The sequence below is a fragment of the Hemibagrus wyckioides genome, linkage group LG12 (genome assembly GCF_019097595.1).
Source record: "Hemibagrus wyckioides isolate EC202008001 linkage group LG12, SWU_Hwy_1.0, whole genome shotgun sequence".
In the NCBI taxonomy this organism is placed as follows: Eukaryota; Metazoa; Chordata; class Actinopteri; order Siluriformes; family Bagridae; genus Hemibagrus; species Hemibagrus wyckioides.
In genome coordinates, this window is record NC_080721.1 from 10,916,671 (window position 1) to 10,941,588 (window position 24,918).

The 24,918-nt window shown below is 38.5% G+C and overlaps 2 protein-coding genes, 2 long non-coding RNA genes, 1 other non-coding gene and 1 pseudogene across 7 annotated transcripts in view; 2 read left to right on the forward strand and 4 right to left on the reverse strand.

Annotated features, from left to right (window-relative positions):
* Positions 1 to 1,567, reverse strand: part of myo1g (myosin IG) — a 36,832-nt gene extending 35,265 nt beyond the window's left edge. Inside the window, exon 1 of the mRNA XM_058404965.1 lies at positions 1,435 to 1,567. Within this exon, the coding sequence (XP_058260948.1) occupies positions 1,435 to 1,529 (95 nt within the window). The 5' untranslated portion in view covers positions 1,530 to 1,567. The remainder of the gene's footprint in view (positions 1 to 1,434) is intronic.
* Positions 354 to 3,100, forward strand: LOC131362738 (uncharacterized). Its single transcript, XR_009206233.1, has 3 exons — positions 354 to 545; positions 1,446 to 1,721; positions 1,967 to 3,100. It is a non-coding gene; the product is annotated as an uncharacterized LOC131362738 (long non-coding RNA).
* A 6,552-nt stretch (positions 3,101 to 9,652) lies between these two features.
* Positions 9,653 to 13,896, reverse strand: si:dkey-154b15.1 (uncharacterized). Of its 3 annotated transcripts, none has more exons than XM_058404302.1 (4): positions 13,743 to 13,896; positions 12,122 to 12,312; positions 11,952 to 12,037; positions 9,653 to 11,836 (listed from the first exon to the last, which is right to left on the reverse strand). In XM_058404302.1, exons 2-4 carry the CDS (start codon positions 12,297 to 12,299, stop codon positions 9,953 to 9,955), a joined length of 2,148 nt encoding a protein of 715 aa, XP_058260285.1. In that variant the 5' UTR covers positions 12,300 to 12,312; positions 13,743 to 13,896; the 3' UTR covers positions 9,653 to 9,952. The 3 variants fall into 3 exon arrangements, with proteins under 3 accessions (XP_058260285.1, XP_058260286.1, XP_058260287.1); XM_058404303.1 differs by lacking the exon at positions 13,743 to 13,896 and adding an exon at positions 13,494 to 13,687; XM_058404304.1 differs by lacking the exons at positions 11,952 to 12,037; positions 12,122 to 12,312 and having other exon boundaries at positions 13,743 to 13,864.
* A 623-nt stretch (positions 13,897 to 14,519) lies between these two features.
* Positions 14,520 to 16,734, reverse strand: LOC131362463 (uncharacterized). The gene is made up of 5 exons (XR_009206200.1): positions 16,596 to 16,734; positions 16,391 to 16,475; positions 15,985 to 16,079; positions 15,781 to 15,833; positions 14,520 to 14,700 (listed from the first exon to the last, which is right to left on the reverse strand). It is a non-coding gene; the product is annotated as an uncharacterized LOC131362463 (long non-coding RNA).
* Positions 14,780 to 14,913, reverse strand: LOC131362996 (small nucleolar RNA SNORA9). Its single transcript, XR_009206267.1, has one exon. It is a non-coding gene; the product is annotated as a small nucleolar RNA SNORA9 (small nucleolar RNA).
* Positions 16,735 to 17,048: 314 nt separating the features above from the next.
* On the forward strand, positions 17,049 to 22,502 carry LOC131362450 (patr class I histocompatibility antigen, CH28 alpha chain-like; annotated as a pseudogene).
* The last annotated feature ends 2,416 nt before the right edge of the window (positions 22,503 to 24,918 follow it).

A 24,918-nucleotide genomic window follows, 5' to 3' on the forward strand; every position in this document is an offset into this window, starting at 1 on the left:
ATTGTACTCATTAAAATAAAAGGATATATATATATATATATAGTTTGCTTTATGAAATAAGCCTGTACTGTAGAATGTCCACATTTTTTATAGGTATTTTTTATAGGCCCTTCATCTTAGCTTATGCTATGCATAGACACCTATGAGAATATTAATAGAAGAATTAATAACTTGGAACATTACCAATGCTGCTTTAAACTCAGTGTGGAGTGGCTTATTTCATAAACAGACAACAGAATTTAGCATGAATTTAGTTATAACCGGAGGTTATGTAGCAATGAGTGTCTGTCAGAGTGACAAACTACACCCACATTTGACAGGAAGTAATATGAAGGTGGGAAGTGAGAACAGGAAGTGCGACGCATGGCTCAAGATGACTTGCCTTCTCCGTTTCATAAAATCCGAATGACTGGGTCTGTTTGGTCAGACTTGTCAGACTTTTTGCTCAGCTTAACTTGTATTCATATTAGCATCTTTACCAGCATTTAAATATGTTTGAATGAAACAAGAATCTTACTCAAATAGGAGATGGAAAAGAACCATATGTAAGACAATGTTTAATATATATTAAATTGTGTAATATATATTTTTAATGGTAAATTATTATAATACAGGGATTTGTAATATGCAATATTATATCAAATCAGATCATTTGCACCTTGGTGGAGGATAATAACATTTGCTGTAAATGTATAGCAATGAAACAGCTTCTAAACATCTATATATGTGTATATACAGAACAAAATGGTATATGTTATGTTCTCTATAGGAGTCTGTAATTTGCGGCTTGTGATTATTTGTATTATATGTCATTCTCATTCACTTGTAGTGTAAGGCCTTGTTACCAATCTAGCTAAAAACAAACTAAACATTGCTGTTACCATGAAACCCATCTTCCCCAGTTGTCATGGAAACACGGAAAATTGTGCAAAAACACAAAGAGCCGTGTGGATTTGACTCAAAACGAATCAACAGATAAATGAGACTAAGAAACATGACGACAGAGAGAGAGCTCTAAGAGGGATTAAAGAACTTAAGTTCTTTAGGTTGCATCATCTTGTGAAAATCTTTAGCTTATGTAAATACAGTTAGTGTTTGTTTTGCTTCACTTTAATGATATCTACAAAATACACAATGTAAAGCCATTTCTTGCTAGTGATGAATTTTGTAAGCCACTAGTCACTGCAGAGGTCTGCAGTCACCGCATATCGCTTAATACATCCAAACCAAAAGGGAGTGGTCATGGTGTCAGAAAGTACCTTACATGTTGGATAGCCTTTAAAATATTGTGTTTTTCAGTCAGAATTCTAAGTCATCTTCTTTCAAGATGATATGAGTGAATTTTAATTTAAAACAGAATTGAAAGTCAGTTTTTAGATCTTTCTTAAATCTTCTCAGCTTTTGTCCAATACTCTATTGTGCATCTGCTCTTACCTGAGCTTCAGGTTCTCCAGGAACTGCTCCATGGTCACCTCGTCCAGGAGCACAAAGTCCGACTTGCCATACTCGAAGCCCTCCAGCTCCGCCATCCCGGCAATGGATGCAGAGACGAGTGGATGATGACAGGAAAGAAAGAGAAAGAGAGAGGGAAGTAGTAAAGTGTAGTCTACAAGCCGGTAGAGGAGGCTGAAGCAAAATGACGTGGGTGTGGCGTAAAGCCCGCTTTTGGTTCCACTGTGGCTTCAGTTGTGGTCTGCACTCTATAGCACGTCATCCTGTGTGTGAGTATCACACATGAGCAGTTCTTCCTTAACATGTCTCTCTATATCTATATCCTTTTTTCACACCCTCATTATATAAAGTTCTACAAACTGTGTGTAGATGTTGTGTGGTACAGGAGCTGCGACGCTGCACTGGAAATTTATCTTTTGGGAATAAACACAGCTTTTCCTGCTTTGAGATCAGTCCTCCTGATGTGTGCAGATAAGGCTTGTGGGAAACTGAAACTGCTTTAAATTTTGTGCAGGTTCCTTTATCGAAAGCCTATTTCCAAAATGAAGAGAGGAAATGTAAACCAAGATGTCACTGTGAAGTCCAACTTTCATCAACACAAAAAACACGAGGTTGACAGGAACTCCATGTATGGATGAAAGAACAGGGAAGTGGTTTTTGGTTCTTCTCCTGATCTACATAAAGGTCACCTGATGGAAGCCATAACTTGGACTAATGATGTGGTGAATTGTGGAATATTAATATTTTCATTGAAATGTTGTTTTATAGCCATTAGAAATGGTAAACCTGGAGCCTATCAGGGCCATGGGACTCAGGGGACACCCTGGATGGGGTACCATACCATCGCATGAAAACACAATACCAACAATTTAGGCATTCAGCCAATCATCCTACAACGCATTGCTGTTGGACTGAGGAAACCAAAGGAACCCAGAGGAAATCCCTGAAGCACGGGGAGAACTCACAAATCGTACCCCTAACCTCAGAGGTGCAAAGTAAACATGTGAACCATTAAGTATATATTTAAAAATAAAAGGTCATTATGAAAGACGAGGTGACTGGATTGGTGTTGTCATTATGTTTGGAGGCTTTCTACTGTGTGGATAAAGTGGATCCACTGTTAAGAGAACAAGGACTGTTTCATGGTGTCACTGAAGAAACACATATGATTGTACAGATGAAAACAAAGTAAAATTAAAACTTTATCAGTTTATATATTTTTACTTTGCTGTTGTTTTTTGCTAGAAAGAATAAATATTTATTATTATATTATGTTCATTATATTATGTTTAATTGTGTTGATTAATGACTGCAATGTTCAAAATCATGTACTGTGTTTATTCATTGTTTAATATTACAACAAAAAAAAATCAACTATAGAAGTATATGATATAGCTGAATTTTGTATACTGTATGCTAAATGGTGAGGAGTAGTCACACAGACAACATGAGGGATGAATTGTCATAGCACCATCCGCTGGATGGTGAGGCCTATAAAGCAAATTTTCCCAATACTCCTCTTATATGTTTTTATTACATTCTTACCATGCATGTTAAATAAGGTGGACTTTGTGTTTTTAAATAGAAGAAAAATGAGAAATGTGTACAGAGAATATTGTAGAAGTTTATGCAAAAATGTTAAATAAATGAATTGCTAAAGAAGAAAAAATCTCTATGATAATTGCTTCGTGAGGTCTAAAATAGTTCAAATAAACAACGTTTTCCCGTTTTTCATTTCCGCATCAAATTTATCATAGAGAGCTGACATTTTATTACAGGGAGAGGTGACAGAAAAGTCCTTTTAAAAAATTCTCAAATTAATGCAAAAATGAAAATCACATTGTGTCGTGAGTTTTGGTCAGTGGTCGCGGTCAAACTGGACATATTTACAACCAAATGCCTTTATTTTTTTTCCCCCGTAAAATCATACAATATAATTGTAACCTTATAAAATGACTAACCATACATTTTTTAATATTGATGTGTCCACAACGGTGGACAGGTAGCACAGACACACACACACACACACACAGACACACACACACACACACAAATCTTTAACTTAATTTAGAATTCAATTAAACAACTTTTAGCGTATATTTGGAAGTTTACTTTATGTTAACGTAAAAGCTAGTTAAATATTACCTCAGTTTCCCTTAATAAAAGTATCAGCTAGCATGCTAATCATAATATTCCAATAAGGATATGATCTGGAGTTAGCCTCTTTTGGTCGAGAGAGGCTGCTTTTACACTTTTTTTATTTAGAGGAAAATTTTCTTATGCTGCATGAAAATAATGTTCACACTGAAAGCTAAGGGTGAGCCATAAAAATATCTATGTCTAGGATGTGTCACATTTTCAAATTACTTTTCACGTAAGTAAAATTTGTTAACCAGTGATTTCATTGTGTGCAGTCATGTGTAATTAGACATTTCCATACACTAAGTCATATTTATTGCAAAGCAATTCATGCTGAAAAAACCTTTTCTAATGTGTAATGCCTGGTGGGGTGCCTGCTTTACAGCTTCCTCCTCAGACGCTCTACATGTTGCCTGAGGGTATGTTTGAATCCCGAATAAAAAAAATGTCTTAGCAAGAATGTGTACAATGCTGTGTATGATTATATAAAATTACTGTACATAGTTGAGATGTTAGATCAGATACAGAGTGTGTAAGCCGTATGTTTATTTCTCCAGTGTTCATTTTTATATTCAGACTGTAATATTCATATAATTCATTACTGTCTACTGCAAGTGAGCACAAGAGTATGAGTGTAACGTCTCGTCAGACGTAGGAGTATTGGAATCCATTCGCAGATAATATAAAGGGCCGAAGACTAAGATCTTGGTCGAGGGCACGGAGAAACAGGGTCAAAAGAACACGTCTAAGAACACCTCCAGGTGTTCGGCGTCGAGGGCGCCCCCTCGGGCGAGGAGCGGGTCTGTGGGGAAAGTTCAGGTGAAATTCCTCTATGAGCGCTGGGTCCAGGATGTCGTGTGCATTGACCCAGCAGTGCTCCTCCGGGCCATATCCCTCCCAGTCCACCAAGTATTGGAGGCGGCGGCCCTGGCGACGCGAGTTAAGGATAGTGTGAACCCAATAGGCGAGGGAACTGTCAATGTCAAGGGGAGTGGGTGGTTCATGGGCAGTGGGGCCCGCGGTTTGTGGCTCGTTTTAGGGCTTGAGCAGAGATACATGAAAAGTGGGTGCGAGGTGATAAGAGGCAGGCAGCTCTAGGCGAAACGAGACGGGATTAACCTGGCGAACAATTTTGAAGGGGCCGATGAATCTGGGGCTGAGCTTACGGCAGGGCAGTTTGAGTTTCAGGTTGCGCGTGGATAACCAAACCTTTTGACCAACCTGGTAGGTAGGATGGGGTTGGTGTCGGCGATTGGCCTGAATAACCTGTCGACGTATTGCCCGTTGAAGGCGAACATGGGCTCGTTCCCAGATCTCTTGGCTTCGCTTGGACCACTCGTCAACCGCGGGGACATCGGAAGGCTCCTTGGACCACGGGAACAACGGTGGTTGATAGCCAAATACACATTGGAACGGCGTCAGCCCCATAGAGGAATGGGTTAAGGAGTTCTGAGCATATTCGGCCCACGGGAGGAATTCACTCCATCGGTGTTGTTCCTTGCTGCAGTAAACCCTCAGGAACCTTCCTAGTTCTTGATTCAGACGTTCGGCTTGCCCGTTAGATTGGGGGTGTTATCCTGAGCTCAGACTGACTTTGATTTTCAACTGTTTACAGAACTCCTGCCAGACCCTGGAGGTAAACTGCGGCCCTCGGTCTGACACTATGTCTTCGGGGAGCCCGAAATTCCGGAATACATTGTGAAAAATGGCTAAGGCGGTTTCCATAGATGTAGGTAAGCCCTTCATGGGGACCAATTTGCAAGCCTTGGAGAACCGGTCAATGACGACCATGATGGTCGTGAAGCCCTGTGAGTCGGGGAGGTCAGTGAGAAAGTCAATGGAGATGTGAGACCAGGGACGGCGTGGGACGGGTAGCGGCTCCAACAGACCTTCTGGCAAATGGCGTTCGGTTCGAGACTGGGCGCAGACTGAGCATGAGCGTACAAATTTCTCCACATCCTGGTTTAGAGAAGGCCACCAAAAGGTCTGACGCAGCAATTGGGCCGTACGATGGATGCCTGGGTGGCCGGAGCTGGGGTTTTCGTGGGTCCACCTAATCAGTCTTAGACGGAGCATAGTGGGGACATAACGCTTGGAGGGTGGACAGTTTGGGGGTGGTGCCTCGGATGTGTAAGCCTGTTCGATTTCTCCCATGATATCCCAGCGTATGGGGGCTACTAAACCAGATGATGGGAGGATAGTATCAGGGTGTGAGGGTGAATCAATGACCTCATGAATTCTGGAGAGACCATCTGCTTTCCCGTTCTTCGAGCCGGGACGATAGGTGAACTTGAACCGTGAGAAAAACAATGCCCACCTGGCTTGGCGTGGGTTAAGGCGTTTTGCTTCTCGAAGATACGCAAGGTTACGGTGATCAGTGAGAATGAGGAACGGGTGAGATGCCCCCTCCAACCAATGTCTCCACTCTTCCAGAGCAACCTTCATAGCTAGAAGTTCCTTGTTGCCCACGTCATAATTCAATTCCGCCGGTGTTAGTTTTCGAGAGTAGAAGGCACATGGATGTAGTTTGCCTGACTCTGGCTGGCGTTGAGAGAGTACTTCTGTCACGAGGCCTGAACACTAGAGGGAGCCATCGCCTGAATATTAACCGTTTCTGCTTGTAAATCCGGGTTGAGCCCCTCACGGAAAACCGCCATGAGAGCTGTAGCATTCCATCCCGACTGAGCTGCCAACGTGAGGAATTTTATGGCATAATCCGTGGCTGTGTCCACCCCCTGGCGTAATTCCAGCAGCTGTATGGAAACATCCTTGCCTCCCACCGGGTATTCAAACACCTCCTTAATTAAATTAGCGAAATAATTCGCGGACGATTTAACTTGGGGGTCGGAGTCACAAACTGCTGCTGCCCAATCTAGCGCTCTACCGGTTGGCAGGGATAATATAAACGCGCACCTGGTTCTCTCGTCGCGGTATGCCTCAGGTTGGTGAGCGAAATAGTTATCGCACTGACGAAGGAAACCCCGGCAGCGATCGGTGGATCCGTCGAACTTCTCTGGTAGAGCAAAACGAGGAAGTTCGCTGCGAACGTTGTACACTTGCGCTGTGGCTGCCGCTTGATCCTGTGGCTGTTGCTGGAGCTGTTGGTTAGCAGCTTTCAGTGCGTCGACCTCCACCTGATAAGCTTGAATGAGGACTCGCTGTCGCCATAGCGCCACTTGCATATCTGCTGGACTCATCTCTGGCGAAGCATTCTGTAACGTCTCGTCAGACATAGGAGTATTGGAATCCATTCGCAGATAATATAAAGGGCCAAAGGCTCAGATCTTGGTCGAGGGCACGGAGAAACAGGGTCAAAACTAGAAAGCAACGTAGAATAACAAAACCAAAACACTAATCCATAAATCGAAGTCAGAAGTAAACGCAGGGTCATACACGAGGAAACTAGATAGAGACTTAATCAAGGCTTGGAAAGTAACGCTAAGGAAACAATGCTTCGCAATGTGACAGATAGCGTGCTGCTTATATACGTCACTGGACCGGAAGTGGGCAGAAACGGTTAATATTCGGGCGATGGCTCCCTCTGGTGTTCAGGCCTCGTGACAATGAGATCCTTTCATTCTTATTTCAAATGTATACTACTACAGAGATTTGCCTTTAAGACAGGATGAAATAACTTATGGAAACATACCGGTAGATTGTGATCTGTCTAGAGGTTTGAAAATGCAAAATCATACATTTACACCTGTATAATAAAGCTGGAAAATTAAGGAAAATGAATTTAAATATGACAATTATTTTTTTTTGTTTTTTTGGCACTGCACACACAGATTGCCACCATCTAATAATGTGATGCCCAAATAAAAAGAAACTCACCTTCAGGTGACTTTGGATGATGGTGTTGTGGGTTTTTCAAGAACCACAAGACTCTGGCATTCCACTCTCCCATGCTGGCCCTTTTGGCACATCGCATGATTCAGGTAAATTTGGACAGTTTAACATTGCAGCATTTATTTCTGGACCGATGTGTGAACATCAAAACTTCTGTTACTAACTGCTTGATATTCTGTAAATAATAAAAACTTGGCTATATGACATATAGTTTAAATTATGTGCATATGTTTATAATATTAAAGCTTTACCAAACATGGGAAGGTCAGGATCATTTGGGACTATTTTTTAGAGATAAATAAAGGAAAAGGGATATAATTCATGCATAAGAAATTGTGCAATGTAGACAGAGAAATATAAAGTGCTTAAAAATCTATAAATATATAGATTTATAGAACTTCTGTTTACTCTGTATACAGGAATATAGAACCTCAGGCCTACTAATGACATCCATGTGTTTTTGCTTAGTGAACTGTTATGTTATATTTTAGAAAATTATGCTTATTTTAACTTTAACTTTTTTTATTTATCTGCATGTGATTTGTACACACTAATTTTCCTCATTTGCTAAATTTGAGAAATTTACTGTAGGGTTAAATTTAGTGTTATGAGGTTAATTTTTTATAAATACATGTTTTTTTCCACATTAAGACTATTGTTTCCAACAATATGTCTTTAAATAAAATATATTGTCTTCACATTTTATTTTACAAATAATTCTGCTGAAAATGTGCATTAGATATGATTCTATAGGCTTTAACTGAAATATAACATACATGTCCATGCATTGCTTTGGAATTGTCACAACACGCAGCTCTGCAACTTCCGCTAATTCGCGGCCACTCAAACATGGCTGCCATGGACTCAAACTCCCAGCAAACACGGGCACTCATCCACTTAATCGCCGGACTTGAGAAACACCTGCTGCCAGGCACCACGCCTCCACATGGTCACTTATATATCCTTTATCCATGGCTGAACAGAGATCAATGGAGGACTACATCAAGGACTATCAAGCCCTAGACCCCACCGGCCAAGAAGAGTGGTGGACTGCATCCATGCATAAATTACCATGGACCTAATTAGTGCACAGTGAAATATCCATACTCCTCACCTCTTGTTCCAGCAGCCATGGAGCAGCTTCAGTCAGCTCACCATTTTACCAAGTTAAACCTTTGTAGTGCGTACAACCTAGTGAGGACCCATAAGAAGGACTAGTAGAAAACAGCTTTTAGTACCACCAGAGGTCACTATGAGTACCTTGTTATGCCATATGGTCTAGTCTGTGCAATTTCAGGATTCCATTGTATAATCACTAATGCTTGGAAAATTTGTAATCGCCTCTATGGATGACATTCTGCTCTACTCCCCTACTTACGAAGCTCACATTCAACATGTTTTCCAGGTCCTGTGCAGGCTCCTTGACCATCATTTATATGACAAGGGTGAAGTTCCACGTACAGAGCATATACTACTTTTTTGGATATTTCATTTTGGTTATCCCGGTTCCTGTTTTTTACACACTTTACTTTTACCATATCCTTCCGTTCCGGTTCAAAGAACACTAAGGCAGACGCACTGTCCCTCATACATTCCTTTAATACATCCTCTCAGACACTACAACCCATTATGCCATGGACTCTAATTACCAGCAACCACCAGCACTCATCCACTCACAATCTCTGGACTTTTAATGAGAAACACCTGCTTGTTATTTGCCCTCATTACTCACCCTATATACACTCTATATATCTATATATACCCTATATATATAGGTTTTCTTCGTTTTTAATTATAAATAACCTTCGACAATGTAGGGTTTATGGTGATATTGTACATTTTTGTGCTTTTCTGTTTAAATATGCATAGTATATAAAACATTTATTTTATATTTAAAATAATACTATTAGACCATTAAACGTAATTTACTGTTTTGTATTTTATTCCGATATAAAACTATAGCAATTAATATAAATTTACTGTTAAATAAAACTATTTGCTTTGGTAATTTCAATATTCTGTGTCAAACTTTTACTATACAATGTTGTGAAAGAGAAACAGAATGGTTAAAATTTGGTGGGGGGGAAAAAACTACTTTTAAACAGCAAAACAAGCAATAAGATGTTTTTCAAGATGCTTTGCCAGCATTTAGATAAATTATATAAACAATATAAGTGAATCTAGTGTTAAAGGAACTATACAGCATTCATGGTGTCAGAAGAAATATATATTATCTTTAAGAGGTAAATATACAGACCAACATGTACATCAAATAAGGCAAACAAAACACACAACAAAATAAAAGCTGATCATTTCACATTACTTTTTTCCAGAAAGAATAAATTTAAAAATATGTGATGATTAGTGTTTATAAAATATATATAGATCGGTGTAATGTAGTAATCACCCAACATGTTAACATGCACATGAACACTGTATACTAAAGGTTACAGAAATAAATCATGTTGACTTTCTGTATAACGGCAAATGTAATCGTCAAACAGCAATTTAGTCATGTTTTTTTGTTGTGTACAATGATTTTTTTTTTACGTATAGACCATATAAAATCAATATTTTTAATATTTGAATCAAATCGCTTTGCGACCTGTAGGGCCAGGTTTTTTGGGGTCTTTGTTCCTTGACTTGATGATGTTACCTCCAGATCTTGATGTACTGCCTGACTCTTCCTGGTTGTCCCGTTTTTGTCTCGAGACTCTGAATTGCTGCGTGTCCGTTGCGAGTTTTTGTCTGGAGTCAGTTCATGGCCTCGGACAATCTGCAGAGCTTTTCCTTCATCCGGTCTCTCTTGATAATGTGAAGGATTGTATTTGGTTGCAGCACTTGCTGTGTTCTCAGTATCTGGTATACGTGCATGGTGAGTAGGTTTATACTGTTTGGGTAGAGAGATGCTTCTTCTGTATTTTGAGCCCCTCTCTTTGGTCCTTCCTCTAGGATGTCCCAATAACTTTTGCTTCATCTCAAAGCTTTCAGTTGAGGATCCCACCAGCTTTATAACATCACCACTGTGTTTGATCATAACACTTGAGTCTTGATTATGTTGGATTCTCTCAAGGATCTTTTGTTCAGCATGGTCATATGTTATCAGATGGATTTCTTGAGTGCGCAGTGAAGGGCTGATCTTCTCAATGATGCTGAGAAGATCTTCTTTAGCTTTCTCACTGTTCTTTCCCCTAAACTTAACTGTCGTTAAGCCATCATCGTCTTTTAAGGTCATCTCAGTACCGTAGTCCCTTGCAATCGCCTTAACATCACTCTGCCGTTTGATTAGTATATAGTTTATGATATCTGTGTCCACCGGAAAGCTTGCCATTTCCCCAGTGGAGGATGAGGGGCTACCATGAGAGGAGCTGGGCCACGTATCACCACTGTAACTTGGACGCCTCCTAAGAGATCCACCTGAGGCTGAATCTTTATAAGATGTGTGGTGTTGCGGGGTGTCAGTTGTATTGCTAGTACTTCCATTAGAAGAGTGGTAAATGCTCCGGGGGGCTCTGTCTGAGGGTAAATCTTTATAAGATGTGTGGAGTTGCATGGTGTCTTCTGTATGGCCAGTACTACCATTAGAGGAGTAGTAATTGCTCCGGGGGGTTCCACCTGAGGCTAAATCTTTATAAGATGTGCGGTGTTGCGTTGTGTCTGCTGTATGACTAGTACTTCCATAGGAGGAGGAGTAAATGCTCTGGGGGGCTCTACCTGAGGCTAAATCTTTATAAGATGTGCGGTGTTGCGTTGTGTCTGCTGTATGACTAGTACTTCCATAGGAGGAGGAGTAAATGCTCTGGGAGGCTCTACCTGAGGCTAAATCCCTATTTAATGGAGATACGTCTTGTAACAGGTTGACACTTGATGGATCATTCACTGATATTGATGATGCACCATCAGCATGGAGACTCCGTCTATGAGCAGAGAGTACATTCCTGTCCTGCTTTTCATATTTTTGATCATCCACAGCATCCACTGGACTGCTTGCATGTCCTTCAGGGTAGTATGAAAGACTGCTTTGATGACTCCTGGGTGATCCACCAGACTTCGAAACTCTATACAAGGATGATGATGGTGTACTGTCCATTTTGTCCATATTCCTCGATATGGACTTGGATACAAATCTGTGATCCAAATTAGACCGCTCCAGGTCATACCCCAAAGAAGAGCCATTATGAAGAGCTGATGGTGATCTACTATAATGATGTTCATACGCCTGAAGCTGTATGAGTTGATTGCGTATGAGCTTTAGTTTCAAGAAGGAGCCCTTCAACTGGAGATGACCTGGATTATGTTCTGTTACAGTAAAGTCATAAGATTTAATGAGATCCAAGACAGGTTCTCGCTTTGGGAACATACTCAAATCCAGTGTGGCCTCAGCTTGCATGTCCACCTGAAACAGCAGACAGAACTTTAGACAAAAACGTAGTTTGTTGTTTATTATTATCATGTTAATGAAATCTAAGATTCTTGGCTCTGAACTATTGATGTGAAGAAATTAGTTTTACCTTAGGCAAATGAGCTTTCTTTACACGTACTGGATAAAATTTGTTGTGTACGTCTAAAAAATGAGTATGCTCCAAGACTCCGGGAACTAACAACAGAAGAAAAGATGGTAAGCCAAAGGTTTTAGATTCTGCTCTCTGAAGAGTACCTAACTCTGAGTGTGTATCCATACCTTTAACTGATTCAAAAACGACATAAGCCTGGCCTGGAGTAGAAGTAGGATAAATCACTGTTAACACGTCTCCACCACTATTCCTCCGCTTTAGGAAGTGTATCTTTAACTGATCAACCATCCGGTCATCTGGAGGAATGTGTGGAACTCCATGTACTTCAATAACCATTGGCTCCATGATAATGTCAGTGCTACAAAATATTGAAAAATGTACTGTTAAAATTAGAGTATCACTATAATTCTGCATTTAATCTTTTAAAAAAAAAACACACACATGAAGAGGGTTGTTACACTGTAAGAATTCACCATATCTCCTTATGCCCATGAACCTCCTAGATCAGCACAAGAAATTTAACAAAATGCCTAATTTAACAGTAACATTAAAAGTAAAGGACACTAATTTATGGTCAGAGATAGGTAACTCAGATGCAACAGTAGTTAATACAGTGGCGCAATACCCAAGTGTGGCCCTGTTCAGTAGACAGTAAGTCAGTAAATTGTTGAAGTCCAAAACTATCCAAGCATGATATAAAGTCCCTTGTGAGTGCATTATTGACATTATCCACATGAATGTTAAAATCACCCAGAAGTATAATAGTAGGGCAAAGAGTACACAGAGAAGATAAAAATAAGGAAAAGTCATTTAGAAATGCATTCCAATATTTCGGACACAGTCATCGGAGATGCCTTGTAACATTTACAATGAGACAGTGTCATGTGGATAAAATAAGGGGAATCTTTTGGTTCTAGTAAGGACTAATTCTAATTCATTCTGGACTAACTGCGATAGGCATACCTGTAATCCAATCTAGAGGTAATGACAGCATGAACTAGTTTTTCTATATCACGTAGGTAGGTGCATTATATTTCATTTACATTTAGCAGACACTCCAGAGCAATTAACAGAAGCGTTCTATGAATAAATCCATCCTGATACTAGTTCACTAGTTCTGGGATTACAGAGTACATGTTAAAGAGGTTAACATGTTATGAAAAAAGCACTCAAGGCATGTGGTTAAAAAAGAAATAACAATGTGCTAATTTAAGAACAGGTTGGTCTGATTGCTTGCCACGGGGAAGTCCATTGCAGGCATTCTCTTAATTCCAAAAAGTCTGTTTAAAAGAAACATTGTGTACCTGCTGCACTGAACTCAAGCAAAGGTTTGATAAAGGTCTCCTTGAAAAATTCACATTATAAACAATGAGTTTTGAACTCATTTACTGTTCAAGACGAACAAGACTGGTCAAGATATTGCAATGTGTTATGTAGTAAAGTACTGTTAAAGAGAACGAATGAAAACCTTCTGACTAATCAGAGTTATAAATAATAATGATTTAGATAAGCAGGTAGAAAGTTTTAACTAAAAAATACCAATTTTGATAAATCTGTTGTTCTGGGTGCGTTTTCTTGAAGCCTTCTTCCAGGTGAGTCAATTAAATGAATCCACGCTTGTTTCATTTAGTTCGAAAGAATCGAATCAGTAAAGTGACTCATTATGGTGACAACAAGCGCTTATTGACAACTCGAATAAACAGCGAAACGAATATTACAGCTCAATAAAAAAAATAGGAAGTCACTCACAGTGGATGGTTTTTAAAGTGATAAAATACAAAAACTTACTTGCATTAAGCTGTGTTAAGCGGGTGACACCTGCAAAGCCACCCCCAGGAGAAGACAGTAACGCAAAAATTTCCCCTTTTCTCGGAACAGAAAGTAAAAGTTACCCCGAGACCTGCGTCACTGGTGTACGTGTTGTACCGTATCATGCACAAGGAGCAAATCGCGTCGCTTCCTGCTTTGATTCATCCAATCGAAATCAAGCCAGGACGCGACCTGATAACGGAGACACGGTGCCTAGCTACGGCTTTTAGGCATATATTTATGTGCCTGTTTTTGCACAGGCTTTTTCTTTAACAACTTCTTTAAATAATATGATAAATATCAGTAGTAAATTAATAAGCACTATATTATGCAAATGACAGGACGAATAGTTCTGTAATGTTTAACTTGTTAATGAAAGTAGCTTACTATAAATAAGCAATATTTATATTTTTTATAAATATTTCATTTACAACAAATTTAGTATAGCTTATTCACTGTAATAGCAACCGTGTTTTTTTAATCAGGCACATACGATACCAACCAAAAGGTCCTAAAGACACAAGATACGACAATGTTGCACTACGTGGTATGACACTGTTCATTTCACTACTGAACGGCACTTTAAAGGCTTATATCCATCTATGTTTATTTGTTAATAAAAAAAATCCTTACAGTTTAGCACCGATATGGTGTTATCAATGTTCGTCTTTAATTCTTTATGACTTTCAGCATAAAAATAGACAAGACAGTTTTTCCATTAACAAGGACATCCCAGTAACAGCATTTACACTCAACCATGCTTTAATATTTCTTTAATGGGCAATTTCATAAACATTGACAAGAGCAGCAGAATGTATATAGACCAAAAATGTCCACCATCATACTACATATAGCCTCCTGCACCACAAACTGAATTTACAGCTTCAGTCTTGCGTCTTCTCACGAATCCAGCACCTCACTAATGGATCTTGACCTCCTGTAAGACAGAATGGAGAGAAATGAATACACTGCTCATCAAAGGGCATGTTGATGATCACCAGAGTGACCACAAATTCATTTGTATGAGGTTTCTATAACCTGACAGCGAAGGGAATGCTGTCAGGCCTCAAACCACCCCGAGTTTCTCTAGCAGACATACAGGAAAGGACAAAGTCACATGTTAGACCCAGCCTCGCTGAACAGCCTGCAGCTTCCAGGAACACACACTTAACATGTTAATTTAGTCAATTTAACTGCTAATGCTTCTTAGACTGTAGCATCAATTACAGGAGCAGATAGTAATGTTTAAAGGTGTTTCTGGACCTCATTAACATCACTTAACCAATATTCACAATTTTCAGGCCCAGAACAGCTGCTTAGCACCACATGGTTTCATAAGTCAACTCAGGGGCTAGCAGTAGTTTCAGAAAAATACCTAAAGGAACCTCATTTAATGGATATGAAATACATGATAGGATATGAAATGACAGTATAGTAAAAAAGGATATACACTTATCAGCCATAACATTATGAGCACCAACAGGTGAAATGAATAACAGATTCTCTCATCATGGCACCCGTTATTGCGTGAGATACATTAGGCAGAATGTTACCATTTTGTCCTCAAAGTTAATGTGTTCAGAAAAATGGTTCGATGAGCACAACAATGGGTTTGAGGTGTTGTCTTGGCTTCCAAATTCCCCAGATCTCAATCTGTGGGATGTGCTGGATAAACAAGTCTGATCCATGGAGGCCCCACCTTGCAAGTAACAGGACTTAAAGGATCTGCTGCTAACATCTTCGTGCCAGATACCACAGCACACCTTCAGGGATCAAGTTCGGCCCATGCCTCAACAGGTCAGGGCTGTTTTGACAGCAAAAATGTGGATTAACAATATTATGCAGGTGGTCATAATCTTATAGCTGATCAGTGTATACCCCAACATCAGTCATCTTATCATTCAGCATTGCACTGAAGATGATTTTTGGCTCATTTTATCCATTTCTGGTGCATTGCACCTTCTTTCACTGTAAAAAAGATAACAGCAGTAATTTCTATAAAGAAATCATATCTTACCGAGAATCCCAGTGAATCAGTGGCCCAGGATATGGAGACCTTACTGGGCTAATCTATAAAGATAAGAAATTAAACACTAAAATTACACTTTTATAAACATTCAAAATCTAGACACAGTCCGAGATTTCAGATTCATTGTGTAGAAGTCAGAAAAGACTTCATATCACATCAAGTCTCTTTTAAAAGGACAAACACCACACTCACCTGATCCAATACAGACTTTAGAGAGCTTTAACCATCACAGATTTCTTATGAAACATGACGATGCCTCTGGTCACCAAGATGAAGTAAGAATTAACCTGAAATACAATTTAACAGAAATACTCAGATCACAAGACCCAAATTAGATGTTCATAGCCATGCATGACAGACGCTTTAAACTCATTAACCCAACTAACTTTACCATAAAACAGCTAAACTTCTGAGACATGGAGAAAACTTCAAAATGGCTTCCTGACCACGTGCGGCAAATCTATACACGTCTACTCCCTTACAGTCGAATTAAACATTTTAAATACATCTTTATACATCCTATTTAGTGACCACTAGAAGTGTTATTGAAAAGAGACTTTGTATTTTTCCTTAAACACTTTTAATTCGTAATATTTACCTTACTTTTTTCGTCCATCTTTTCACCTCCACGCACGTGCCGGACTGCAATATTTCAGTCTGACGTTACGTCGATCACTAAACATCTGAAACATATTTTAATACAGAGATTGCATATAAGAAAAGGAGTTTTGCAGGCAAAATCTTGAAGTACGGACATAATTTCTGGCTTGTTAAAGCTGACGATTTGACAGTAAGTGCAATACCTTTCTCCACGCACAGCCACAAGAATAATGCACGTTTTGCGCATGCGCGTTCTCTTCTAGTGCCTCTTCTTCTTTGAACTGAGGTGGTACTCAGATAACGTTATGGTGTATTTACCGTCACCTATCGGAATAGACTGGTATAAACTAGGGAGTTTCATTCAAACAACTTGTATACATTTGCTACTCAAATAAATAAATATATACATAAATAAACATTTGAGATGCGGGAGTACTGTCACTATTCGATCCGTAACGGAAACACGATTTGTACTGCGCACGTGCGGAAATGCGTCAAGTTCTTGTCTGAAGTATGACGAAACGATTTAGGGCAGTTTATTTATAAGGAAGATATTTATTATACTGTTGTTATAATGCTAATAATAATAATAACATAATGTTAGACTGTATTGTTGGTAGCAACTTCGCGCATGCGCAGAACCAAAGTTTTCGCACATGCGCAGTGATTCCGGCACGGCTCGTGTAGTGACAAGTACATACGAGATATAGCGGCTTTCTTCTTCTTCTTCTTTTTCTTAATAGGGCGGGTTGACAACTAAAATTATAGTGTACTACTAAAACTAACTAATAATATAATGTTATAATGTGTTGTTGGCAGCGTTGTTGGCAGTGTTGATTTCGCGCATGCGCAGTGTTTCCGATCGTGTACATACTACTACTTCTAAATCGAGCGGCTTGACAAATAAAATTATGGTGTATTACTACACCTAACAGACTGGAGACACTTGTAATATTCATATGGATTAAAATAAATAAATAAAAAATAAATAATCCCTTTTGCTTCATCTATAGCTTCTCTTCCTCCGTGCACGTCTCCACCCTCACATTGCCTTTATCGCCGCCTAGTGGTTGTACAAGGATAATACTTCTGATGCATGTTCACTAACTAATCTAAACTTTTGATGTAAAACATGTACACTTACAATTCAAGCAATTACACCTCTTTATCCAGAGAGAATTACAGAATTGCTCCATTAAAATATATCTTCATACTGTAGATCAGGCTTAAACTAAGTGTACTGTACGGAATATTAATAGCTGGACATTGCAGTAAAATATAGTAAAAACTATAAAATCATGTACAGCTTTAATAAATCCCTGCTAAAATCAAACACTTACAGTCTGTATCCTTATGTGAGTCATTTGTTTATTACCACTTTGAAGCTATTTCTGATGATTTATTTTCTTATTTGTTTGTTTTGTTCTGTTATCGGTTTTAACTGTTTGAAATGTAATTTCCCTTCACACTTCAGCAGCAATATACATCCACACTGAAATAAAACACTACTATTCTGATGATACGTACCGCCCCGGGGCACCCACTGTCCATCCTTATGTCCATCTTACAATGCCCGGATGAGAGGTCAGTATCTGATTGGTGCAAAATCACACCGCATCTTCCTGGGATGTGTAGTTCGTTTAAATGAACTACAACAAAAACGTACAGGTTTTACTTTTTATTTAACGTTTCAGGACTATGTCATGGCTGTAGTATATCCAGGCGAATGTTTATATATTTAAAATAAATAAATATCAGAGAGAATAATTTTACAAATGGTCAGCTGGTAAACAAACACGCTTCACTTTCACTTTCATTGTTTCAGTTAGCTGAGAAAGCAGAAAGCTAGTTTTGTATCTGGCAAATATATCATTAAATGTATGTTTAAATATGAAAGAAAGGAAAATCCTTTACATTTTAGTCTTTTTCTTACATCCTGTCCAGGTGTTTGGTGATGGCTAGCGAATATTTTGTATGAATTACTACTACTAAGACTACTACTATTATTATTATTATGATTTGTTTTTGCTTCCTGAGAACAAATTTCTGTTTGGTTCACGTTTGGTCTTTCAGGCAAGATTTGTTTAAGGAAATATGACGTGTGTGTTTGTGCATTATGGTTCTGACAGCATCCCATAGCATCCATATTTCATAGTTCTCACAAATTGGTACCGTTTATATCTTTGAAACCTATTGATATCCCTGTGGTAATCCACCATGGTTCCACTAATGCTCTGGTCACCTTTAAATATTATACACAGATCAGTCTTAACATTATTATGCGCACCTGCCTAATATTGTGTTGGACCCCCTTTTGCTGCCAGAACAGCCCTGACCCGAACTGCGCCGTGTATTCTGACACCTTTCTATCAGAACCAACATTAACTTCTTCAGCAATTTGAGCAACAGTAGCTCGTCTGTTGGATCAAACCACACGGGCCAGCTTTTGATCCCCATGTGCATCAATGAGCCTTAACCCTGTCGCCGGTTCACCACTGTTCCTTCCTTGGACGACTTTTGATAGATAGATACTAACCAGTGCAGACCGGGATCACCCCACAAGAGCTGCAGTTTTGGAGATGCTCTGATCCAAATTGTTCACTTGCTGCCTAATATATCCCACACACTAACAGGTGCCATGATGAGGAGATAATCAGTGTTATGCACTTCACCTGTCACTGGTCATAATGTTATTCCTGATCGGTGTAAACCTCTCAGGAACCTTGCAAGTGGTGGGTCAGAGAATATTTTTCTCTAGCATTAGGGGAGCATTCTCTGAGCCATTCCTATAGAAAACCTGTTGCAAACATTCTCAGAAGGTCAAAGAAAAAGTTCTTAAAAGCAAAATTAATCTGTTTCTTTTTGGTCATATGACCATAAAATCAAGTTTATAATGTACACACAGAATCTATTGCTATCAACATTGCTATCTTTGTAATCCAAAGCAAAACGTTCCCAAAATGCTCTGAATCCTAAAGTTTGGAAAACATTTTTGTATTCATGACTGGTGAGGTCAAATGACCCAGACTTATTCAAACTCAAATCCTCTATTTCACAGATGTCCATTCCATGAGTGGCTTCTTCATCTGTACTCAAGGCCTCAGCCTGTCTAATTACATGGAAAGAATCATGGTGAATGACATTACTGGCTTTTACCACGACAGCAGGAAACTCTCCATAGCACTGTGTCCCGAATGGCTCAACACCACCACTGGCCAGCAGCACTGGGCAAACATCAGAGACATATCACACTACAATAGACAGACCATAAATACAGCACTTGAATCAGCTATAGAACAGTTCAATCTCACAGGTAATTCATCTTAAAAACACAATATTAGACACCTGAAAGGTGCAGTCTCTAATTAGAGCTGTGATAATCTCAGTGATTCCTTAGAAATATGCTGATTTGCAATATTGCCATGTGATGGATTGAGCTGATTATTCTGGCCAGGAAATAAGCTCCACTGTACAGAGATGTAGCATATGTAATTTCAGCAGAGGATGGAGAGTTGAAAGTACCTTGCAGAAGCACTAAAAATGACTTTGTATTGAATCACAGGATCACATGAGGACATTAACATATACCAGGGTTACAGTCACTGTGACCTCTATCCGAATGGCACCATCAAGGCATCTCACGCATTCAACGGGAAGGACTTCTTGAGTTTAGATATTGACAGTCAGACGTACATCGCTTCTGTTCCTCAAGCCTTCAAATATAAAAGGCAGAGGGAGCGAAATTCAGTTTTGATTGGAATCATTGTGTCTTTACCAAAAGGCTTGTTTTGATCACTTGAAGCTCTTCTTACAGCATGCTCCTGGAGTCAACATGAAGAAGGGTAAGATGTGATATAATAATTCTGTAAGTTGTATGTCAGCATCTTTTATACATGTATTTCTATGCATTATATGACGGTCCATCATTATGTCGATAAACAGATCTTTAGGTTTAACCTTTATTATTGTTAGGTTATCTATATATAACATAAATTGTGGATATATACCGTAAGCACCAATTCTTTCAATATTATAGATGTAGATTACAATACAATATTCATATTCATGTGTTACATAACATATTATTAAACCTAATGATGAACATTCATTAATTATCTACCAATTAATCATTTCAGCTCCACTTCCACTCTCCTCTCATGTCATGTGACTGGGTTTTACCCCAGAGCAGTGCAGGTGAAGTGGATGGGGGCAGATTTACAGCTGGTGGATGACGAGATGAACGATGTGCTACCTAACGGTGATGGCACGTATCAGACCAGAAGGAGTGTGATCAAACCTGAGGGGAGCACAGAAGATCAGCAGAATAGCTGTGTTGTACATCACAGCAGCCTAGAGGGAAATATTACCATCACATGGGGTATGAAGTTACATGTTTAATCTAAACTATGAAATGTAATTTAATCAGGTAAAGTATGATATTACAAACTGCAACCTGTGACTTTATATGCTATTTGTGAATAAAAAAATAACTTCATATATTAATATACAACTCAGGGTATGATGTTAGATATTTAATACACAAGCTACATTATGTGACCAAAAGTTTTGGGACACCCTTCGATTCAATGAATTCAGGTGTGGTTTTTCAGGGGTTGGGCTTGGCCCCTTAGTCGCAGTAAAAGCAACTCTTAATGAACTTCACAGAATCCTGACCTCAACCCAACACCTTTGGGATGAACTAGAGCGGAGAGTTCCTCCACACTGAACTCGCTCATCCATGTCTTTATGTACCTTGCTTTGTGCACTGGTGTGCAGTCATGTTGGCACAGGAAGGGGTCATCCCTAAACTGTTCCCACAAAGTTAGGAGGTGCATGAAATTGCACAAATTATCTTGGTATGCTGAAGCATTAAGAGTTCCTTTCACTGGAATTAAGAGGCCGAGCCCAACCCCTGAAAAACTACACCTGAATTCAATGATTTGGAGGGGTGTCCCAAAACCTATATAGTGTATATAAAATTGATATATTTTATCTAATCCATGTCTTATGGTATGATCTACACTACATAGACCCTAATCTATTAGTCTAATTAATCTGATATACAGCCTGGGATATTGCATTTATGAGCTAAGGTATAATAATATATGTGACTTAGTGTATAATATTATATGTTTAACATACAGTATGATAACATACAGCATTGTATTTCCTTAAAAAATTGCACAAAGTTGCTTGTCCAGCAAAATATTGACTTAATAGTTTTCTTAGTTAAAATTAAATAGTTAATTAGGTTATTACACTTTCCCGCTTTTTATAGTATTTTAAGTAGAAATTTAAATCAATTATTTTTGAGTATTGATTGATTTTGATTTAAAGAATTTCTTTGCACATGACATTTTATACAGTACAACTGTATATCTGGAAAATGCCATAACTAACAGTCTCTACTGTTTTACATTTAACTTATCTCAAGTATAATTACATTTACAGTATTGAAGTAGACATGAAAGAGTAAATAGTTTTGCTTATGTCATGTGATCATGGTGGTTTGTCACGGGATTAGGTGGGAATGGAAATATTTTGTCACCTGTGCACTTAGTGAAGGGCATAGAGGGGGTGAGCAGGGATGACATATTCTTTGTTGAACACAATCATACAAAAACTTTATAACATCGGGAAATACCAGTCTGTGCAATAAAGAAGAAGAATCAAGATCAAGTTTTGCCTCACTGATATTTTATTGTTGCGTCGCAAATGCATCGATTCCCTGTTTTAGCCTCTTGGCGGCCTTTGGTAATGAGATAGCAGCCGCTACAAGTATAACACATTCCTGTGTATTTCTACACCTAGTATTTTTTAAGTTTTTATTTTATCTTTAATATTACTATTTTTGTAATGTCTTGGATTCACCACATTTATCTTTTCTTGTAGAGAAAGAGGAGAAACCCTTCAGGCTTGCTGTCTGCATGACTCTAGGCTGCATCGTCATGGCCACTGTTCTTGGGCTTGTAATTAGATGTATTGTTAAAAGGAAAGGTGAGCAAAAAAACCCTTCTGTTTGGCTAATACCACTGACTGGTGGTATTTTGAAAGTCTCTTTATTGTCTCTCATTTCTTAAGGAAACTTACGAGAAGCACATATTAGATGAAGTATATGTTTAAAAATGCTTTTAATGCTGTGTAAATTCTGTGAACTTTACCAGTGTATAATTACTTTGTCTTTAGTTAAATCCATCATGATCTCTCTCTCTCTCTTTCTCTCTCTCTATTTTTTATACGTACACACCCACACACACACACACACATACATATACATACATATTATGACCACCTACCTAATATTGTGTTGGTTCCCCTTTTGCTGCCAAAACAGTATCACAATGTTAGCAGCAGATCCTTTAAGTCCTGTAAGTTCCGAGGTGGGGCCTTCATGAATCGGATTAGTTTGTCCAGCACATCACACAGATGCTCGACTGGATTGAGATTTGGAAAATTTGGAGGCCAAGTCAACACCTTGAACTAGTTGATGGCCACAGCCATCAGGGAATACCCTTGAAAGGGTGTACATGGTCTGTAACAAGCTTAGGTATGTGTCAAAGTAACATCCACATGGATGGCAGGACACAAGGTTTGAGGTGTTGACTTGGCCTCCAATTTCCCCAGATCTCAAACCAATGGAGTATCTGTGGGATGTGCTGGACAAACAAGTCCAATCCATGGAGGCCCCATTGCCACCTTGAACTTTCAGGACCAGGACTTAAAGGATCTACTGTTAAAATCTGCGGATATCCTTACAAATGCATTTTCAAGGCGGACTTTTCAAGAAAATCCTTTTGATTCTTCAAAAATGGTTGGTAAGCTTTTTCAAGAACCATTTATGCTTTTGGGTTTTTTTTTGGTTTTTTTTCTGGGTTTTCAGTTTGCCTTCATTCCAGATACCTGGGGTGGGCTGTGAGTTTTTTTTGTTTTGTTTTTTTGCTGCAGTGAAAGGAAACTTGTGAGACTGAATTGTGTTAATTTGTTTTTTTGCTACAGTATATGTAATGTAATTTTATTTATGTTTGCTACAAGAGCCTGTGACACAGCGCACTGTGTCAGTACAGTGTTTATATATTCACTGCGTATCATTTCGGATGCTGCGTCCTCCGGAGATTGCAGTTTGCTTTGTCATCAAGAATGTCTTTATTGAGAAAAGTAACCATAATAAAATGGACTATTCCTTGTGAGGTGTGAAATACTGTAGACTAATTTCTTTTTTACTTTGCTATTTAACGGTTGATTAGTATCTATTGCCCTGGCGTCATAATGATGCTATAGAGGTGGAATAATTCAGGAAGGACAGCAGTGAAGGCCTAGGTGTAAAATGGCCCGCCACTGATATATATATATATATATATATGTGTGTGTGTGTTAGTGTTTTATAACAATGTGAGTTTTATAAATAACATTAAGTTTTCCACAGATGCTGAGATTTGATCAAACCTCTTATGAAGATGAAGCTGCAATATTTATTATTAAAATCAAGTGCAAACGTTTACTTTTATACATACAGAGCATTACTGTATGACCGTATCACAGTTTAAACATCCAGATTCTACCTGAGATACCTCAGAGTTCAGAACCACAGGGTTGCACTTTCATAGATTTTGTTGTTTAATCTATTTTGGCCATAGTTGCCTTGTGTTTACACAATTTTTTATTTTTTATTTTTCACCCTTTTCACCTCAGAACACGTCACAGAACTGAGTAAACAGTTATAGACAATGTTGTACATCACATTTCATACTACTAATGCTGAACATGTAGCTCACTTCTCAAGTTTGTTACAGATTAGTGCACAACATAACCAGAATTACAAAATTGATACAGCATTTTATTTCTTATTGTTATACTTATTCCTATTTCAATAAAGAGCTTTTGATTATTAATAAGATCTGCTGCTGAAGATGACTCAACGTGGACGGTTTAAATATTACTGTGGATGGTACCACTTATAAACCATGAAAATGGCTGCTATGATGCTTTAGACTGCAATTGCCATGAACAGTTTTGCATTTAAGTCTCCATCAGTAAACAGTTATCTATTCTACTTTTTGATTAAAAAGTGCATACTTATAGACAATAAAGTATTTATAATCACATTATCCAGTGTCCATATTTAGAACAGATATGAGAAATGAGTAAAAAAGACTGCTGAAGAAGTGAATAATGTTAAATAAATGAGATTAAAGAGTAAAAAACTATGATAATTACTTTGTGAGGTCTAAAATAGTTGATAAAAAATATAGTAAAATAGATAAAAACACACCTAGCCATCCACGTGATGTAAAAGAAAAGGTGATTCATCAGACCAGGCCACCTTCTCTTAGTTCTAATGCTCACATACCCATTGTGGGTGAAATCTTTCTTGGTCTACCCCACGGTGGCTTAGTATCAACAGAACCTCTTATTTTCCACCTTTTTATCAGAGTTTGAACAGTAGCCTAAAATGTATCTTTTATCAAAATAAGCCAACACAACTACACCTGCTTGAATGCAAACCACCGTTTTTTTTATACAAACTTT